At 42.2% G+C, this 21021-nt stretch overlaps 2 protein-coding genes across 7 annotated transcripts in view; both read left to right on the forward strand.

Annotated features, from left to right (window-relative positions):
* card11 (caspase recruitment domain family, member 11) overlaps positions 1 to 10088 on the forward strand; it is a 19677-nt gene extending 9589 nt beyond the window's left edge. For 2 of the 5 annotated variants that reach the window (XM_034893756.1, XM_034893757.1), the window contains 20 exons: positions 455 to 634; positions 714 to 860; positions 1871 to 1996; positions 2100 to 2294; positions 2420 to 2578; positions 3100 to 3163; positions 3250 to 3449; positions 3641 to 3747; positions 3906 to 3946; positions 4078 to 4198; positions 4290 to 4491; positions 4859 to 4985; positions 5085 to 5328; positions 5872 to 5953; positions 6313 to 6408; positions 6765 to 6879; positions 7134 to 7316; positions 7846 to 7967; positions 8572 to 8687; positions 9696 to 10088. In XM_034893756.1, the coding sequence (XP_034749647.1) occupies positions 455 to 634; positions 714 to 860; positions 1871 to 1996; positions 2100 to 2294; positions 2420 to 2578; positions 3100 to 3163; positions 3250 to 3449; positions 3641 to 3747; positions 3906 to 3946; positions 4078 to 4198; positions 4290 to 4491; positions 4859 to 4985; positions 5085 to 5328; positions 5872 to 5953; positions 6313 to 6408; positions 6765 to 6879; positions 7134 to 7316; positions 7846 to 7967; positions 8572 to 8687; positions 9696 to 9900 (2832 nt within the window). In that variant the 3' untranslated portion in view covers positions 9901 to 10088. The remainder of the gene's footprint in view (positions 1 to 454; positions 635 to 713; positions 861 to 1870; positions 1997 to 2099; positions 2295 to 2419; positions 2579 to 3099; positions 3164 to 3249; positions 3450 to 3640; positions 3748 to 3905; positions 3947 to 4077; positions 4199 to 4289; positions 4492 to 4858; positions 4986 to 5084; positions 5329 to 5871; positions 5954 to 6312; positions 6409 to 6764; positions 6880 to 7133; positions 7317 to 7845; positions 7968 to 8571; positions 8688 to 9695) is intronic. The other 3 variants (XM_034893760.1, XM_034893758.1, XM_034893761.1) reach the window with 3 other exon arrangements.
* A 1954-nt stretch (positions 10089 to 12042) lies between these two features.
* Positions 12043 to 19586, forward strand: chst12a (carbohydrate (chondroitin 4) sulfotransferase 12a). 2 transcript variants are annotated; one of them, XM_034893783.1, is made up of 5 exons: positions 12043 to 12276; positions 15746 to 16342; positions 17062 to 17214; positions 17476 to 17655; positions 18033 to 19586. In XM_034893783.1, exons 2-5 carry the CDS (start codon positions 15974 to 15976, stop codon positions 18579 to 18581), a joined length of 1251 nt encoding a protein of 416 aa, XP_034749674.1. In that variant the 5' UTR covers positions 12043 to 12276; positions 15746 to 15973; the 3' UTR covers positions 18582 to 19586. The 2 variants fall into 2 exon arrangements, with proteins under 2 accessions (XP_034749674.1, XP_034749675.1); XM_034893784.1 differs by lacking the exon at positions 12043 to 12276 and having other exon boundaries at positions 15695 to 16342.
* Positions 19587 to 21021: the final 1435 nt, after the last annotated feature.

Here is a 21021-nt window from a genome sequence, read left to right on the forward strand (position 1 = left end):
ACCAACCATCATTTTGTGGGACATTTTGGATAGGAAATATTTCATAGGATATAACTAAACAATGCAAATAAATTATGCGTAATAAAACATCACCTTTATTATTGTTTCACTTGTTTTATTTCAAAATAATTATATATCTGAATACGGTACACATTTACTAAAGGCTCAGTCTGGCACTTTAAAAAAAACAATTTCAGGGCTGGTTCCGTGGTATCAGAACTTTGGATTGTTGTCATGGAAACATTATTTGGGCTGGGAAAATTGTCAGAACAGGCAGCCAAGTGAAAGTACTCTTATCCAAGGAAAATCCCAATTGTCAGATTGACAGCACCAGCCCAATGGATTGGGGGGCACCAGGGGGGGCAATCATATTTAAAGGGGGGCTGGTGCCACCCCGTGCCCCCTTTGTAGCCCTTCCCCTGTTGTTCATCTTGCATCATGATTGTCTGTACAGGTTGATCAGCTGAAACACAGGCTGAACAAGGTGGAGGAAGAGTGTAAGATGGAGAGGAGGCAGAGTCTCAAGCTGAAAAATGACATTGAGAACCGGCCGAAGAGAGAGCAGATCTTTGAACTTGAAAGAGAGAACGAAATGCTGAAGATCAAACTACAGGAGCTACAGTCCATCATACAGGTAGGGCCTGCCTCAAACACACAGTTATGCACCAGTTATACGTTCATACCCAACAATGTGTGTGTTTCTTTCTACACAGCCTGGCCCACTACCTGCATCAGACAAGGCCATTGTTGACATTTTGGAGCATGACAGACAGGAAGCACTCGAAGACAGGCAGGATCTGGTCAACCGCCTCTACAACCTTCGCGAAGAAGTCCGACAGGCAGAGGAACTACGAGATAAGGTAACAAACACATGCTAGGAAGGGCAATTTTGAGGTACTTGCACTTAAGTATTTTCACTTAAGGCTACTTTATACTTCAATAAATTTCAAAAGCAAATATTGTAGTCTTCACGCCACTGAATTGATCTGATATCTATAGTTACGTACATGTTGTCTTTCAGAATGAGATTTGGCAAATTACATTGTTAAAAATGAAATTTGTAAATGTAAAGGTAAAAAAAACAATGCCAGGTTGGAGCCCTTTGTCACGGACGCCTCTGAGCTGTTCCACTAAAGACCGACTTCCCCTCTCAGCTTGTCAGACCTTTAAAAAACTGCAACTATCCAACATGTCATTGATACAGACAACAACAAAAAAAGAATAAAAACCCCAATAAGCATATCACAACTTCCCATTTTTATCTGGTATCACCATTTGGAGAGGCCGACCCTGTGGGAACCAGTAGACTACCTTACTACAAATAAAGTAGTTAAGACCATCTCCGCCTTGACAGCTGCAGAATGACTGAATAACAAGTAAATTCTCTACCTGTGGGGAACACTGGTCATATACAATCACACATTACACACGAGCCATTTTATTGCAGAACCATTGTTTTTATTTGCTTAACATTGGAGGTAAGGTACAGTATGTGGAAGTTAGACATGTGGTCTTGGTTCAACTTCAAAGGGCGATTATCTGTGCAGCATGCATAAACACATACAAGACATGGTTATCTGGAACTGTGTGAATATGAAGCAGAGTGGGGCTGGGATCAGACAAAGGTTAGCAAAAACAGACTCTGGAAACACAAACCCATGACCAGAGAGCTTAATACCCCCGAGACTATATATATATATATAGACACACCCTGTGCAAAAACCCCGTCAGCCTCTTTCTCTGTAACCTGTATCTAACCCTCTGTGTTTCTCTTCCTGTATTTGCCTTTGTCTATTAAATTATAATAAACCCCACTTCTGATGTGTGTATGTGTATGTGTGTGTGTGTGTGTGTGTGTGTGGTTGTGTAGTACCTGGAGGAGAAGGAGGATTTGGAGCTGAAGTCCTCCACACTGCAGAAGGACTGTGAGATGTATAAGAAACGCATGGACACCATCACTGTACAGCTAGAGGAGGTAGAGAAGGAGAGGGACCAGGTGAAAGCACACACACACACACACACAGACACACACACACACGCACTTATGAATATGAATGTTGTGGTTGTGTTGCTTACTTCGACCCCCCCCACTGTCACAGGCGTTTCGAGCCAGAGACGAGGCCCAGCACCAATTCTCCCAGAGTCTCATCGACAAAGACAAATATCGCAAGCACATCAGAGAGCTGGAGGAGAGGAGCGACGAACTCCACATCGAGATGGTACGCAAAGAAGCCAAGCTGGTCACCTTGGAGGCTCGGCTACGACGGCAGTCCAAGGACATTGCTTTGGATCAGGTTAGACACAGTAGATTAAATGAGTGTACAAATTGTGGGATGAATGCTCACATTGCATCTCTGGGACTATTTCCAATTTCTAATTTTCAAAACACGGCAATAATTCCTGTTCCTCGCGGTTTTTGCAGAGTTTGCCGAGGGACCTGCCTTCAACCATCATCTCTCAAGCGGTGGACTTTAAACCCATCCAGGGCCAATCAGAATGGTCCAGTGATGAGTCGCCAGAGGAGAAGTTGTTATCTGAGAAGCCTCGCCTCAAACGCAGGCCCAACCTCAAGGCAGGGGTCAGTCTACTACCACTTACTGACTTATTTATTTATTAAGCATTATAATAAAGGCCAGACCCAATTTAGGACTAAAATTGTTCTTACTTACCATTATTATACACATTAAACTACTTACTGTCTTACGCACAAGTTTAGGAGAAACCTCTGAGAGCAACTCTCAATTGATCATATAATAACTTATTCATGTGCATGAGCAGGAACAGCCTATAGAAGTAAAAGATTTACCATATTGTTAATTCTTTTGAAAAATCCTTCCATATTACTTGGTGTTTTTTAATTGCCAAAACATGTCAAATTTTCTTTAAAAATAAATTCCTTATCATCTCCAGTAGAAATTACCATGTAAAATAAACACTGTCATATTATTTTTTTATTACATATACAGTACATGGCGATTAAAAAACAGTGAATAACAATGAAATAGAATTGAAAAGACAATCTAAATGAAGCAGTCAAGACGTTCAGCTGCTGGTAAACAGAAATATTTCTAACAGTAACTGTTATGTGTTGTGTTTTAGAACAGAGTCAAGTCTCCAGTCTGTTTACCCAGAGAGGTCAACCCGGAGGCCTCTCAATCTGCAGGTAACACCTGATCATAGAGTTGATTCATATCCCACCAGTGACATTTCCCTGGTGTACGTTTATCCACATTTGTCTCCAACTTTTAACTCTCTCAGTCAACGGAGGAGATTTTCTGGATATCCAGATGCAAAACTTGAACGGCAACAGCATCTCCCTCCCTCCCTCCCCGAGCATCCTGATGTCCCCCACGTATGCACCCTTCTCAGCTCTCTCCATCTCCTCCTCCTCCTCCTGCCCCAACCCACTAACCTTCAGTCCGGTGGAACAGTCCAACAGGCCAAATATGGTGAGGTCTGCTCTCTTAAAGCATTGCTGCGGTTCATTGTCTTTTTCACACAAAGAAATGATGCAGTATAGTGTTTGGTTAAAAATGAATATCTGATGCGTTTTCTCCGTATAACCCAACAAGATTTAATAGAACAGTTTTATTTTTGACCTGAGTTGAAACGTCTGCGTTGTTCACTTTAACATCTACAGCTGCGTTACCGTAACGACAGCATCCTGTCCACACTGCCTGAACCCCCAGAGAAAGCATCCCTTTACCGTAGAGAGAGGGAGAAGGAACATGACTTCCACCCTCGCAGGTATTTACAACACCACACCAGAATATGCAATACATGTCACTAAATCTACACTATTTAGATGTAGATGGTTATGTGCCAAATTTTTTAATCTGGGCTGGTTTGAAAACATTTTCTGTTATGAATGGCTTCAACATAGTCTGATGCTCGGTCTCTTTTAGCCTCTCGGACTATGATAGTGACAACATGGAAATGGAGTTGGGTAAGAAATGCTTTTACACGTGTACAACAATTTACAATTGTACTTACAATCTTTCTGAACTGAATGACTATAATGTTCTGTCTACCGTTGATTAAATAACCTCTCTGTCTGTCCATCCGTCCCTTCCTTAGAGGACGAACAGTACGGTCCACCTTCTGTCCACTCCTCTTCCTCATCACATCAGTCAGAAGGGATGGACAGTTATGACCTGGAGCAGGTCAACAATATCTTTAGGAAACTCTCTCTGGAGCGGTACAGCACAGATACTCATGCACTCACATGCACAAGAATCATCACATGTCTAACTTACTTATAAACACCTTCTTCTTTTTTGTGTGTGCAGGCCGTTCCGTCCTTCTCTGTCCTCCTTCTCTAGGATCAGTGCTTCCCTGAAGCCAGTGCAGGAGCTCACGTTACTAGGCGACAACCTGCTGAGGGACATAACTTTAGTAGGCGGCAATGACAGCGGGATTTTCATCTCTTCTGTCCAATCGGGCTCCATAGCTGAGAAGGCGGGGCTACGAGAGGGCCACCACCTCCTATTGGTAAGTAAACTTACTTACTGCATGGGTCAACCACAGGCTCAGGCTGCAAGATGAGTACAAGTTCACTGAGGTACATTTGTGGCCAATCAAACCACTGGCTGTAAAATGGAAAAGAACCAGGAAGAACCTAGACATTTAACAAATGTGCATGGATATTTACAGATGAAAGGGTAACAAATCCAGAAGCTAAAACCCATTTTTACCATCAACATCTGTTTATTTTTCAATGGGCACCTAGTTCCCTTTTATACTGAATATTATCTATAATCAATGGACTAATTAAAAACCAAAATTTGACAGAAAACACTCAAAACATTAATACTTTATTCTGTCATTCATCTGTCTTTGATGTGTTTTGCCTGGCCAGCTTGAGGGCTGCATACGTGACGAGACCCAAAGCATTTCATTGGATACCAGCACTCAGGAAGAAGCCCATTGGACGCTGCAGCACTGTTCTGGACCAGTCAAGTTGCATTATCGAGCCAACTTTGACTGTAAGTGTAGTTTTTATTGGACTTGTGTATATATGTTTGTTTCTATACATACTGTGTACTGTGTATGTAAATTCAAATGTGTGTATATTTTCTCTCTAGCCTATCGTCGTCTTCAGAGGGACTTGGCGGAAGGCCCGCAGGTTTCTGGTGACTCCTTCTACATACGGGTCAACCTCAACATCTCCGCCCAATCAGACAGCTGCTCTCTGAGCGTGCGTTGTGATGAGGTGGTGCACGTGCTGGACACCAGGCACCAGGGCCGCTGTGAGTGGCTCTGCGCACGTGTTGACCCCTACAACGGCTCCGACTTGGCAGAACGTGGCACCATACCCAGCAACTCACGGTACACGCAAGGTTTTTTAAAGGCTACGTCCACACTATTTCATTTTAAATTTTTAAAGGGCATTTAAAACAAAAAGACATTCAGACATTAAGAGTGAAAGTTGCATAAAAACGTTTTGTTTCGTATATGAAGCCTGCACATTCCACAAAACAGCGTGCGCCAAAGACAAGCCTGAGCATGATGTAACAGTTGAGCAACCATGCAAAGTCACTGAATATCCAGTCCAGTCATTCATGCATGCATGCACACGCGCGCCGCCGCCGCCACCACACACACACACACACACACACACAGACACACACACACACACACACACACACACACACACACACACACACACACACACACACACACACACACACACACACACACACACACACTTGAGTTACACAAACAGTTTTTTTCTCCAAGAAGCACAGGAAGCAGCTTGATGGAGGACTGGCACTTAAATGACAAATGACGTATTCCCTTTTCTACTTGTATCATAATCATGAGTAAGGATCGTGTGTGTGTGTGTGTGTGTGTGTGTGTGTGTGTGTATAGGGCCCAGCAGCTGCTCCTGGTCAAAATTCAGAAGTTAGTGTGTCGAGGCGGGAGAGATGAGAACGAAAGCCATCGCATTAGGGTAAGAAACTTCCTGAACTATATACAGTATGTATTTAAAAAAAAACTATTGCAAAGTGAAAAAACTCCTATCAGTATACATGTTTTTGAATGACAGTACTGTAATATAGCCAAAAATTTACATCTGTACCTAAGAAAGAAAAGTACCTAAGCAACTCCCCTGTGACATCTAGAGGCACATCTTTCACTGTTCTTTGTCTACATGTCACAATCCCCTTCACTCATGTTTTTCATCATCTTTTATCAACTCTACTGTTTCATTTTTCACAAAATCTGCATTATTGTAAGTCAGAATTGTGCATTACTTCAGAAAAACTAATCTTTGTGTGATCTATAAGTTGTGTGTATGTGCCTGTGTAGAGCAATTTACAACCAGAAGAAGTCAGCCAGTCACCTGATCCTAAAGCCAGCCCACGCATGTCTAGAGCGAGCATCTTCCTCACTCAAATACTACAGGTAATGCAAACTAAACCTCCTCCTGTTGAACAAGACTTTAGTCTCTTCAGCGCGACGGTGCACATCTGCCATTGGCTCACATGTCTTGTGTTGAATGCACTGGAAAATCACTGTGAAGTAAAGAAACATGTATTTTAGAAACAACTACTTACCCCTTGTAGCCTCTACTTCTAGATGACACATGTTGTTACCTGAAGTGAGCCGTCACAGTAAAGAGTAACTGAGGAGGTTGTATGCCAACTTGTTTCCCCCAGTTGGAATTATTGATAACATCAAAGTAATCTCACAACATTTTGAAGTGAACAAAGAATTATCTCAGACGCCTCAGTTAATACTTTTCTGTGTCTGTTTTGAAGTTTGTCAGCAGGGTGGATATCAAGTACAAGCGAATGAACAGCAATGAGCGTGTGAGGATCATCACTTCAGGCAGTACACTACCCAGACAAGGTTTTGAGGCTCTTAGACCAGAAGGTGAGTACATAGTGATGCACAGGGATCAAAACCTCACATGAGCAACCAGAAAAAACATCTGGAAAAGGCAATTTACTGCCAAATAAATCACGCTTGATCTTTTTAAAATGGTTCAAATGTTAAACTGCCCATGGGTGTATCATTGAGTGAGTCTTTTTTGGTTTGTGTGTGTGTGTGTGTGTGTGTGTGTGTGTGTGCGTGTGCGTGTGCGTGTGCGTGTGCGCGTGCGCGTGCGCTGTCTTGGCTGCAAACAGACGCTGCCGACCCGGACAGTGATCTAAGCAGGAGTTTGAACCTGATTCCCTACAGTCCCGTCACCCCCCAGCGGACCCAGAGAAGAAGACCGGTCCTTTTCTCTCCCAGTGCTCTAGCCAAAACCATTATCCAGAAAATACTCAACATGGGGGGAGCCATGGACTTTAATATCTGCAAACCAGGTCAGTGTGTGATGGGAATTTGTTTGTTTCCATTTCTTTGGACAGTCCCGGTGTGCTCACCTATGGTGGATCAAAGATGAAGGAGATAATGGATAGTTTAGGGGGGAGAAGGAAGCTACTATTGGGATTCAGGTCAGGTATTGTACTGCACTGTGGTGTAAATGTTAAGGCGTGTAACCAGAGAGACAGCGGAGGCAGGATGGCAGGTGGCCTAGTGAACATTTAGGATGATGATGCCTTATAATGACTACACAGAGAAGCTTAAATCTCCATTTTGGGACACTCCACTCCCATGGCAAACAAACTGCTCCCAGGACAGTGGGGTCAGACAAGTTTACAGTGCACAGAGTTGAACATCTGGCACACCAAGACTGTGTGATGTTACGTGGAGATTCCCCAGGGCAGAAACCTCAAGAGTTTCTGTTCCATCTGTGTTTCTGTGGTGATCATTTACAAATTAAACTGTTTCACAACATTGTCCTTTCTTTCTATACTGTTGCAATTTACCCTGTTACATTCTACTGTTCAGACACTTTGTCCAAAGACGAGTTTCATCTGAAACAGAATGTGGAGCCCTTCATTCACTACAAAGAGAAACATGCCACATTTGAATGCATCACCCGAGAAAACATAGAAGCTGTCGCTTCTAAGGTAGGCTATTTTTGACGAGAGTTTTTGTGTGTATGTGTGTGTGCGCACCTGCATTTATTCGTTTTCTTTTTAGAAAATGCCCCTCATAATGAAAATGCACAGAATAGTTTGAAGTACTACTCTTACATCTGTACAGCAAACATGGAAAAGGAGCCAGCAGTCGGTGGGCTTAGCATAAAGACTGGTAACAGGGGGAGACAGCTAGCCTGGTTCTAACCACGGACTTTGTTGGTAGGCAGATTTTGTTACCATTGGACAGAGCCAGGCTAGCTGTTTCCCCCTGGCTGGTGGCTTTTGCCTCCCATTGACTAGAGTGTTAACACAGATCCACACACCATCCCTTTTTATTGTATTTGCATGTCACCCTATTCACATTCTTATTTTTGATCTTGTTGAATTCATAGATTCATGCATGAACTTAATTAGGCTTAATTTTGTTTCTTTTATCCGTATTATGTGAAAATTCTAGTAAATGAAGCGTTATGTTAGATGTTTTATTGTATTATGTGAAGCTTTGTGTGCTTATCTCTGCGTTCACTCATCTATACACGTGTTACACAGTAAGTTTATTTGTAAGAGCCCATTTCTTTCCAACCGTCACCAGGGCAAACACTGCCTGCTTGAGGCTGAGCTGAGTTGCGTCAAAGACCTTCTGCGGAGAGAAATCTACCCGATCATTATCTACATCAAGATCTGTGAGAAGAACGTCAAGAAGCTACGGTGAGGCCTGACAAACCTTACTTATGTGCACTCATTTAGTACATGTTACCCACAGTTGTAAACCACAACCCTTTTTCCAAACGCAAAGACGCATGCCATTTTGACTCCAAGCAGGAGGTGAGATTGAACCAGTTAAAGGACAAGTCCGCTGACTCTCTTATACTAAGCATATGTGTGGTTTAATGCACAATCAAATTCAGCAGCCTGCAGACAATAGTTGTGAACTTGAAACAGTGATAGGAGTTGCTGAACAAGAGCTTTTTCCTGTACACAAAGGTGAGAATTATAGTCTGGCTTTTACCAGGACAAGCTTAGCTCAGTAGGTTTGAGAGTGAGCGTTGGTCTGGGGAGTCTGCTCTGTATTTTCTCTGCACAAGAGGCGTGACCAACGGGCATAGGTCAAATGACTCTGTACGCAATTGGATAGTTCTTCAACCAATCAGACAACTGATCCGGGTGACGTAGAAGCAACAGCGGCATCAACGGGTTTGCTGCGTTTTCGGCCACCGCTTTATTGAATGTAAAAAAAGAAGCTTCTTGGTCGCTTCTCTATCGTCATTGTGTTAAACCCGCCAATAGCGCGCCAGGTAGATAAGCCAGTTTCAAAATTGGGAACTGAAGCAGGAGAATTACACATGCAGGTTTTCAGACCGAGCTGCAGGGCGAAATCAAATTGCCGGCAGAGTGGGCGGGGTTTACCCAGTCTATGAGAATTGGGCACCGTTCTCCAAATACAATACGGCTATTCCATCCGGGGGTTGATGATAATGTCAGTGGAGCTACACATGTCAACAAAACCTGATGCATGACGTGTATATTTTGGTGGGTACTGACTGTAAATAGACACAAAGTAAGTTGACCCATTATTGTCAGTCTTTCTCAGAATTAGAACAAAGTGCACAAACCACTATTGCAGTGTCTACAGGATTTTATCAGAGGTAATGGGTTCCAAACATTACCACACTCACCACCACAGCGCTGCTTCCTTCCTGTTTCCTGTCTACACAGGAAGTTGCCTCTGCGCGTGGAGTCGGAGGAAGAGTTTGTGAAGTTGTGTCGGGCAAAATTGAAGGAGTTGGAGGGCATTCCCTGCCTCTACACCAGCCTGGAGCCAGAGGCCTGGGCCGGGACAGACGATCTCATCAGGGTCATCAAAGACCGAATACTGGAGGAGCAGAAGAAGACGGTCTGGGTGGAGCAAGACCTCCTGTAGACATGAAAATATGAATGTGTAGCTGAGCACCATAAAGCACTTGTATATCGTGCTTTCTTGCATACATATTTATCAAAAACGGACACGTAGACACTCACACTGCTATATACTTAAATAAATGCATTATATATTTTGTAAATGTTTGCCTTTACTTTGATATAGAGAAATAAACAGATGGAAAACATCAAGTAGAGTTTGTTTGTTTTTTACTTTAAAGGGAAGGTGTGCAAAGTGCTGTTGTGTGAGCATACTTTCAGTTTCAGTCTGATCTGACTTAACTTTAATCATACCATCCTCTAGTGGCTAATGTCAGACATTTGCACTGTAAAGATTCAAGTCACATTCAATTAAATCACGTTGACCTTTAAATTTATTAACATAGGATTTCTTTGTGCAAATCTTTCATGCAGGGCTTCTCCTAAAATGTTACAGAAATAGAAATGTTACACAAGCATTGCTCTTTGCACAGAATAGAGTTAAATACAACTGAAGGCTTAATGTTTTAGGGAACACATTGCAAGTCTGCACCATGTAAAGCAACAGGAAGCTGTGACTGACATCTTTACTACATTATGACATCTTTTCTACATTAACTAAAGGGTTTTTATGGTCTAATCAGTTTTTTTAAAGGCAAACATAGGCATTAGTGATGTAAGCTCCTTTTTTTACACTTGTGACCTCTTCATTTGAGGCCATTGCTTCTTGGGGATCACTGTCATCAGTTGAATATTTAAGAGTTTTTCTGAGGCCTTAAAAAAGGCAAGGCTATGCTGCATTTCACAAGAAAGAGTAAAAGATTGAATGAATAAACTTAGTTTTCTGTTTCAGAATTCATGTTCTTCAAACGTAAACGTAACATGCATGGTGGTGTTGTGTTTAAAGAGGTGTGTTGATGAATCATGGAAGGGGCAGCAGGTTCCAGTTATGTGATTTAAGTTTTTGGTGGCGCTGCTCTTTAATTTCACGTTACATGATTTGTACATTGGTGCCCTTCTTTTCTCCTTGCACTGATGTTGTTGATTGGCAATAACATATTTCATGCAAATATACCTGTAGTTTAAATAGGATAACCGCCAACAAAATATCTTCTTTTCAAATCTGAAATCCAAATTTATGTAACATTTCTGGGTTCATTAGGCAGTATTATCTATAACTCACTAAACCTGCATGGCTTCTGGTCCCTTTGTTGATTTCTACAGCTTATAAATCTGTGTTTAAATAGTTTTCAAAGGCCACCAGATGGTCAAATTTGACAAAAATGGGCAAGCCAGAGGGGGATTAAGAGTGACCTGTTTCATAAGTGTGCTGGATAATCGCTTCATCTGCCAGGAAGACATGCATAAAGCAATATGCAGTATTCCCAAAAATGCTCAAATCACCCACATGCTGTGTTTAAGAAACTTAAAACACTATATCAGCCTTACTTTAGTCAATCCTCCTGCATTGTTGCTTAATGTAGTGGAATACAGAGGGTAATATTTAAACTGCTTTGACTAAAATGTAGTAACATCATAAAAGTAATAGACATGATAAAATGTAGTATGATTATGTCTCTCAGTGTTTTGAACTGCTGTTGGAAACAATCTTGATTTGACTGTATTTATCTTTTCTTGAGAATATTTTTGTTCTCTGGTGTGTTCATGCTCAGTGTGTGTGTGTATGTGTGTGTGTTTCCGTGTTTGTTTTTTGTGTTCAAAGTAGACTGGCTGCCAGGGTACAAAGTTATATTACGCAAATTTATGAGAACATTAAGCAAATTCATGAGAACTCAGCGCTGAGAGTAAACTCAGGAGTGGGGGGTGAAATGTGTGATGCTGATTGAAAGCAGATGATGATGATGATAATGGTGTATGTGTGTGCATGTGTGTGCGTGTGTGTGTGTGTGTGTGTGTGTGTGTGTTCAATGTGAATCAGCTGCTCAGTAGGGGCTCCTGGCTATGTTTGATGTCACAGGATGAAACGAGTTCACAAATAACACGATTTTAACCGCATCAGCCTGATGCAACAGAAATAGACACAGATCCCCACAGCAACATTTCCTTATTATCATTCTTTTGGCCTTATTTTTGAAGTGAAGATGACATTTGTTTGGTAAAGCAGGTTATTTTCCGCACACAGTTTCTGTAATAGGGAGCAGAGAGGGTGGAAAGGAGGATGGGGAGACTGTCTACATAAATCATCCCTGAGTAGAGACATGTTATGATGGAGCTGACCCAGAAAAGTGAATTTTTCCCCTCATGAGCTCACTCTGCAGAATTCTAAACTACAAACTCTCGCGGTGCTTTACGTGCTCCCGCTTCATCTCCAAGAAAAAAGGGGACTCTCGCATCACGGGCAGGCTGACGCGGCGCTGGGGGCTCGCGGGCGCAAAAAGAGGTGAGAAGGTGTTGTTTTTTTCTACTCGTCTTTCTCATTATTAACACTGAATGTGTAACGTAACATTTCACCTCTCAGTAGCAACAACGTGTTTTTTTGTATACACCTTTGCTTCAATGCTGTGCACTACTTTGACACCGCTGGGACACTGACAGCGTATATTGAGAAAACCACAGGCTGTACGGAAGGAAGCTCGTTGTTTTCTTTTGCTACTCTGGATGCTTTCCACGTAAATTACACGTAAAGACTACACGCGACGCTTTAATGAATCACATCCCGAAAGCTTCCCGGTGTGAGGAACAGCCCGTTCCCGCGGCGCTGCTCTCCCGTCAAAGGCTACATTGTGTCCGGTCTGGCATCCGCTGGCGGCTGCTGCGGGCAGGACGGTGTGATTTATCTAGCGCCGGCTGAGCACAGGCTTAATTGGGCTTTATCTACGGGGTTTTGACACCTTCGTTGACGTTGTGGCAAACATAACAATACTGTACTCGTGGAAGAGTAGTGAGTCAACCTCTAATAATGTGCCGTGATATTGGCGCTGCGAGTGTGCATCCCAAAATATTCACGTCAACACAAAACGGCGCGTGTAAAGGGCTGTTTCTCCTCGATATCCGCAGATATTCAGCTAATGCTTTAGCCTACCGTCAACAGCTACAGTGGACAACAAAACCACACTGTCAACTCCATTAGAAATGAAAATCCTGCATTTAAATTACTCTTAAGTAATAGGATATAGCAAAACAGTATTTACTGGTCGTTGGATACTTAATAATAATACATCTCACTTCTAATAATGTCTCATTTTTATGTCTACATAAAATCTTAATTCGTAAATTAAGTTGTCAGATAAATATAGCCTAGTGGAGTAAAACATGTGATATATGTTAGTGCTGAAACGATAAGTATAAATTAGTTGGTATGTATCTTCATGATATATTTATTGTTTAAGCCACTTTTCAGTGTGAGTATTTCCTGCTGAATGTTAATATCTTTGGTTTCAGACTGTTGGTTGGACAAAACAACACATGTGAAGATATCACCTTGGCAACAGGCATTTCTCTGGCATATCATTGACAAAGTGTAAGCCTACGTGATTAATGAATAATGAGAATAATCTTAAATTGCAACTTAGCCGTTTTTCTTCCGAACTGTAGTGGAGTTGAAGAATACATTCACACTGTCCTCACCCAGAAAACAACCCTGTAGCTCGATGGTCTCTAAGCAGCTCATGATGCCCCATAATTACCTTTTATTGATAGGCTGCAACCTGTTGTGGTTGATTTGAAAGAGAAAACAACGAAGAGATGTGACACAGTCTAAGAGCAAGACATTAGACCTGAATAGGCAGGTTGTGGGGGTGGATGGGTCAAGCAAACACAGGACTTTCACTTTGGAGACTAGGGTTCGTGTCCCCTGATGAAACCAAAATTCAACGGTCACTTTTTGAAATGAACCGAGTTTTACGGACTTAAGTCTACTGCTATTCGGCACGAGTGTGTGTTGTATAGAGAGGAAATACTCAAATAATATAAAAAACTTTATTTTGTTACTTTTATTTAAGTAAAATCACTTTCCACCACTGTCATTTTTTTTTTTTACATTTTCTGCCCCTGATATGCCTGATATAATGTACATTATGGGACAGTAGTTAATTTGTTGGCGTGCAGAGAGAAAGAGAAATGTAGTCTAGAGCCTCTGGAGTGGGGAATCATGATTTTCCATGTCAATGGTCTCCTCTCAGCTGCAGGAAAGAGGAAATAAATGAGGACTGTTGCACGAGAGCTCCAAATTTAGAAGAGTGTCGGAATGGAAAAGTGACGCCCTGCGCCTTTTAAACCGCACAGGAAAGAGAAGAGAAGATAAGACTGTAGATAAAGTGGAATTAGGAATCATGAATTGACATTGAGATAAGCCACAGGTACAACAGACACAGGCCATCTTTCTGCAGCTCTCCATGGAGTAATGAGTAATGAGCACAGTAAGCTTCAGTGTGTTTTTGTAAATTGGTTAGCTGTGTAAATTCTTTGCTATTTTCCCGCCTTCAAAGGTTGCTTACTTGGCTTTTATTACTTTAGGAATGCTCAGTATTAAAGTGTACTGATGGTTTACCATAATCCATAGGAAGCCTGGTATAAATACAGCGGGACACTTGTGCAGTGCAAGAGTTATTACTTCATGGTATGCAGCAGAGCCGCCTGGTATGCACTCATTTGACAACCACTTGTGATTTTAGTGCCGGGGAGTGGGAGTTCAGTCATCTTAGAGAGGAGAAGGAGAAATTCAGTTCAAAAATGTGAAGCCAGTAAACTGTCAGACGTGCTCACATTGCTCTAGATTTCCACAGAAGAGCAAGCATGCAGTACCTCACTCACATAAAAGCTTTTCCTTTGCTTGTATTTTGGACTGATAATCTCCTTGCTTGTGTAAGTATGAAACTGTAACTAGATGCTTTAATAGGAGTAATGTAACCCTCTATTTGTCCTTGGGTCAAATTTAACCCTTTTGAAAAATGTCTATCAGAAACATTATACTATATTATTATATAATATATGCAACACTCTTTGCAAATATAATCCCTTTCATTGAATTTTGGGTGTAAATTGAAATGGTTTCAAATCAGCATCCTGACCAAACTCATCCACTCAACGTACGTTCCTCTGATCTTAACTATTAGTCAAAATAGTTCATAATTTCTGCTTTAGTAAATCAAATATTAGGTATAATTCTATACAAATGAGGGCTATTGACCATGGATTCCAAAAATTAGTGTAAAGCTAGTGGTAGTAAGGTAAAAAAAAGAATGCGTCGAAAATGTCAAATGTCAAAAAAAGGGTTAAAAAAGAAAAAGTGTTAATCATTTTTTGATATTTAAAAAAAAAAAACACGCATGGAAATGTACATCAAAAAATCTGTTATTGGTTTAGAATCGAATCGTTGGCTCTGAATCAAAATCGAATCGGAGGTGCGAATCGATTCCCACCCCAACGCATCTGTGTGTCAGTGATTCATCTTGTTTAAATGTGCTTTTCCAATTTAGATGAAATAATGCCGGCTTCTCTCTACCATTATAAGACTCAGGCTCAGCATCTCTGCCAGTTTGCACCAAGCGGAATAATTGTCAAATCATGAGCATTAAAAATAACTAAATGACTTTTCTCAGATCTAATGATTGTAGTTGGTCCAAGTGGACTTTTTAGCAAGCTTTTCATTCAAAGCTTTTCGAGTATTTCTGCTCTAGCTTTTACAACATTTTAGACACAGATATGGTAATAACAATTGTCCAAAATCATGTGAAATGATTTTTTTATCATTATTGAGAAACATAACATTCTCCTGAGAGAGGATCCCTAAACCCCCTTTAAATATGTATACTTAAACCTGTATCTATGTTCTAGCCAGAAGATGATTTTTTGTGTTTGTGTGTGTGTGTGTGTGTGTGTGTGTGTGTATGTGTGTTCTCTGTGTGCAGGGTGCTGCAGGCATGGAGCAAAGGCGAGAGTTTATTCATGCAGCAGCATCATTATAAGCCCACCACAGACTCTGCTGTTGCTGCAATCTATGTATCTATGTTGCCATGGTGACCCTGTAGCAAGGACCCTGTGAATCCAATCTGTTGCCCCGGTGATCACATAAAAGAACCAGGCAGGTAACTATTTCAATCTGCTGCCATGGGGATGGTGTAGAAGCAACGGTCACCATGGGAACGTCCAGGATGTTCCGCGTTTTTGTCGTGCTGGGCTCAGCCTTTATGATCCTTCTGATCATCATTTACTGGGACGACGTCGGAGCCTCTCATCTGTATTTGCACGCTCCCGTATCACCGGGCCCCAAAATCCCACACCCCCCTCCTGCTCATGAGCAGCCTCAGACCTCCCGGACCCCGTCCTTCCTGTCCGACATCGATGCCTTCGTTAACCAGTTCTTAGAGCCGGGAACTGGTGAGCCCACGGACCCCGTCCCCGCTGACACAAGTAATCAATCGGAGAAAGCCGAGGAACGGTATATTCCGCGGCGGGAGTGGAAGATTCACCTGACTCCTGTGGCCGCCGAGCTCCGTGAGAGACAGGTGGATGTCTGAAATTATTCTAATTATTATCATTGTCTTTAGTAGTGGTAGGATTAAACGTTGAAATGGTATGGTGGGTTGGGTTTATGGAAATACACAAGATCCTTTTTCAATCGCAGAAAGAGCTCAGGTATTAACATTATGCATGCCTGTGAGCGAGTTGCATGCCGACTCACTGGCATACTTACTTATTGTCACCTTTGCTTTTCATGCTGCATAAGTCAGAATGTTGTCAAAAAACGTGTAGGAGGACTCTCAGCGCTTACATTCCCAACAATCAGAACTGTGAACCCTGATTGGTTGATCACTAGAGCTCCTTTCATTCAAATAATGCAAATCTAACATTTATTAAAAGGAGATGATCAAGACCAGAATCCTTTGTGATGTGTTAATTGGAGTAGGTTTTAAAGCCATGCAGTATGCATGTATAATAAAGTTGCAATCATTTTAAACTGAACTGAAATCTGCAACCACAATTGGATTACAGCATCCTTATGTTGTATGTATTGTATGGACAGGGGCGGGTGGCTTTCTTTCTATGTTGTTTTTCTATATTAGTGCCTATACAATATTTACGTTTCGCTACCAGTCAGACAAGACAATTCCAATTCATTTATACGTACATGACAGTCAATTCCTAAATGTCTCCGTTACTGTATGATGAACATTTGCTAACCGATAATACATTGTGTCTCTCTTTCACCAAATGGTAAAACCAGGAGCAGAGGCGGCGGTTACTTCAGGAGATGTGCGCTAACGACAGCGTGGTGTTTCCTGGCAAAAACCGTTCGTTTGACGACATTCCCAACAAGGAGCTGGATCACCTCATAGTGGACGACAGGCATGGTATCATTTACTGCTATGTTCCCAAGGTATGCGCCTCCATCTTTTTCTGCGTTTTGTGCGTTAACAGTAGTTCAGCTATGATGCATGTCTGGGAGAACTTAAACATGTTTAAATCCCTCACAGAAAAATGTTATTTTCTTTCTAAATTAACAAAAACTTTAAGTTATTTGGGAGATTTGTTATTATTTTTATCCTAAACAATTTCACCAATTTCGTCCAGTTTCCACCCATTTCCATGTAACACCTGAACATTGGCTTTAGACGTTAACGTGTGCTCCCCCTCTTAGGTTGCATGTAGCAACTGGAAGCGCATCATGATAGTTCTGAGTGAAAGCCTGCTGCGGGACGGTGTTCCCCAGAGAGACCCGCTGGCCATCCCCAGGGACCTGGTCCACAACAACAGCATGCACTTTACCTTCAACAAGTTCTGGAAACGTTACGGAAAGTTTGCAAAGCACCTCATGAAGGTCTGTCCAAATACTGTACATCATATTATTCTATCTGCTAGCAGGAATTCAGTCTTCCCACACAAGGACAACAGTTTAATTCTTTTAGTGTTTGGGTGGAACTGCAGAGGTCTTTTAATAATGCAAAGGCCACTTAAACAAGTGAAACCCAATCTTTGCCACTATCTGCCTCTGGCCACAAAATAAAATATTCACAAACGGTCGCTCACCACACAGTGAAGCATTGTTTCTCTAAGCTAAAGAGTCCCCTGTCTTCCCCTAAGCACGTTACTAGTTGCTCATTATTATTTTCAATTTCCTACACCATCTCAGTGAATTGATATAACGCCTGATGATAAAATGTCATGTGTTAATACGATTTTCATTCATTTTTGAAGGTGAAGCTGAAGAAGTACACCAAGTTTATTTTTGTGCGGGACCCTTTTGTGCGCCTCATCTCGGCCTATCGGAATAAATTTGAGCTGCGCAATGAGGACTTCTATCGCCGCTTTGCCCAGGTCATGCTGCGCCGCTATGCCAATCAGCCGACGCCTCCCGCCTCTGTGGACGAGGCGTTCGGTGTGGGCATCCATCCCTCCTTCTCCAACTTCATCCAGTACCTCCTGGACCCTCAGACAGAGAAGGAGATGCCTTTTAATGAGCACTGGCGGCAGGTGTATCGGCTTTGCCACCCATGCCAGATTCAGTATGACTTTGTGGGCCACCTGGAGACGGTGGAGGAGGATGCCGAGCAACTAATACGCCAGCTGCGGGTGGACAATGTGGTGGAGTTCCCCACCTCACACAGGAACCTCACAGCCAGCAGCTGGGAGGCCGATTGGTTCAGCACAGTGCCCGTCGAGGCGCGGAGAGAACTCTATAAGCTGTATGAACCTGACTTCAGGCTCTTTGGCTACGACAGACCAGACTCGATCCTCAATGAGTGACTCGTGTTTCTACAAAACTGACCCAGCCACACACGGACAACGTGTTTCTTTAACGTAATGAAATAATGGTACACTCCAACAAAAGTGACGTGTCCCCTTGCTCTGGGCTTCGCAGACGTGTCCTCCAGTCTTGGGTGTCCTACACTGAATGTGCACCTTATTAGGGACTCACTGCTCCAAGAAAAGCACACTTAAAGCTGTTTCCTGCTTCTGGCGTTCAGCGCTGTCGGGGCGCTGTGGGCGGCGCGTGGTCACCGCAATCCGTCTGGTCTTTCCTACTTCCTACTCTGCGGTCCGAGTAGCTCGAAGAACCGACTTCTTCTCTCCTGAAGCCAGTACGCATTGTGACGCCAAGTTTGCCATTGCGTCATATCGCCGTCCGTACCGCGCCGCCCCAACCGTGCTAAATGCAGGAAGCATGAAACTGTATTATCGAGGTAATACTCTTTATGCATTATTGTTAATAATCGCAAAGACAACAAGAAGCACACAAGTTAGAGTGAGACAGCTGAGATAAAGGACTGTGCACACAGCATGTGTCCCTAACACGTGGTACATCCAGTGCGGTCCTTAACTCTAATCCCCGCGCCGAGTGTCGAGCACTCCCAACGTTGATGTCACACCCCGCCTCTTATTTGTGAGGTCACGGTTGTGTTTTGTGACAAACTGTGACAATCACCCAGGCTTTTGTAGCAGGATGTCGAAGAGATGTCACAGAGCCAAACTCTGTTTGTGATGTCATAGAAACCCTTTTGGTCGTGACAGCAACGCAGATGCAGTGGACGAGGAAATGTGGGCGATCAGTTAAAACAAAGTGTTAGTAGATTAGTTTTTAGTGTAGTTGGACTACAGTGTTTGTTGCCATGTAATTTATTTCACATTGTGTAAGTGCAATGTTTATGTCAAGCATGAAAGGGATTTTTAGGTTTATTTTAAAGATAAATACTGACTAGGGTGTTAAATAACAATAGCAACAATATCAGTTTTAGTACCACCATTTGTCATTAAAAAAATGCAATGCACTTATGTAAGGATTTAGTATTAAATATATAATTTATTTAATGCCTAAAAATGCTTATGTGTGGTGGTCATCACGTGACAAAGAAAGAGAGAGAGAGAGAGAGAGAGCAAGTTACACACCGAGTGACCTGGTCTCAAAGAAGAACAGAACTTCTTCTTGTTTCAGTGTTAGTGTTTGGTATTCAGTTTTTGACCGGTGTAGGCACAAGCCAACAGTTTGGTGACGCCGTCTGAGCCTTACGTCATCATTTTTAATTAGTCACGATAATACCGTATACCGCGGTAAAATAGGGAGGAGGTTTGACGGCATCCGCCCAACTGTAATACTGACAGCTCGAAACAGGTTAGGAATCTTTTATACCTCATACGCAGATTAAAAGGATACTCGCAACACATACTGCACATCTCTCCATATAGGAGCACGGCGGCTCCAGTGAACATCAGACTGCACAGCTGGATTTTTCTCAGCTTGACTGTTTCTTTTTACATTCATCTCTAATGTCATGTCAGCTGGACATACACAGATGAGTCTCTGTTTATTTAAATACACTGTTATCCTAAGGGAACATTTTCTTTTATTGCTTTGTTGTGTTGCCATGACGCTTGTTATTATCAGTATTTGAACACATTTTGTGTTCATACACAGAGACTGTAGTTATCAACACTGCTCTACATTTTGAAACCTTGGAGACTGCAACAATGTGTCTATTTCCCCCCCTCTAAATATGATGAACACTTTCAGGTTTCAAGGGCAGCCTTTTCATCGGCCGCAGTATTTTGTAGCACGGAGCTGAGCACATTAAGTGAAGCCAACATGGAGGGTTTTTCAGTGTGTGCAGAGGATACTTCACTCCACATGTTGGGTTGGTGAAAGATGAGGCTATGGTCAGTATTAATGTCAGAGTTTCCAAGTAAAGGAGTGTAACCATGGCTAGGATCACTCACACCATGATCTGAGCATGGATCAGGCTGCATGTTTTATATGAGAAGAGTGGGAAGATAAGATAGTGCCTTTGGTTGCAAAAGTTTACACAGCAAAAAACGTATTTTTGTAGAAGGACTCAATTTGTACTTTTAACACAATACAGTGAGAGCTGTATGAAGCCATTGGGCCTTTGTTTATCTTGTGGGAATATTCTTTGGAAAGAATAGGAAACTGTCTCTATGGGAATTTGCATGAATTGTGATTCTGTGAGGATTCCTTCAGTGTGCTTGTAACCAGTGGATTACATTGTGTGTTGTTCAACACACAGGGTTACTGTGAGGCTTTTACTCTTATGTCATTTATTCCGCAAGATGTACATGTTCCCAATATTGACTCAGTGTTGTTTCTTTTGCCTTTTGCTTTTTTTGTTTTGTAAAGGTGTGCTTCACATCTGGAAATATTTAGCATCTATGGCTGGTTTTCCCAAAAGTCTTT

This window comes from Etheostoma cragini, chromosome 15 (genome assembly GCF_013103735.1).
Source record: "Etheostoma cragini isolate CJK2018 chromosome 15, CSU_Ecrag_1.0, whole genome shotgun sequence".
In the NCBI taxonomy this organism is placed as follows: Eukaryota; Metazoa; Chordata; class Actinopteri; order Perciformes; family Percidae; genus Etheostoma; species Etheostoma cragini.

Bases quoted from the DNA above. Each gene is read 5' to 3' on its own strand.
- chst12a (XM_034893783.1), top strand. From the start codon at position 15,974: ATGGGAACGTCCAGGATGTTCCGCGTTTTTGTCGTGCTGGGCTCAGCC. The intron at 17,215-17,475 runs GTATGCGCCTCC...TCCCCCTCTTAG, and splicing joins TTTACTGCTATGTTCCCAAG to GTTGCATGTAGCAACTGGAA. The intron at 17,656-18,032 runs GTCTGTCCAAAT...TCATTTTTGAAG, and splicing joins TTGCAAAGCACCTCATGAAG to GTGAAGCTGAAGAAGTACAC.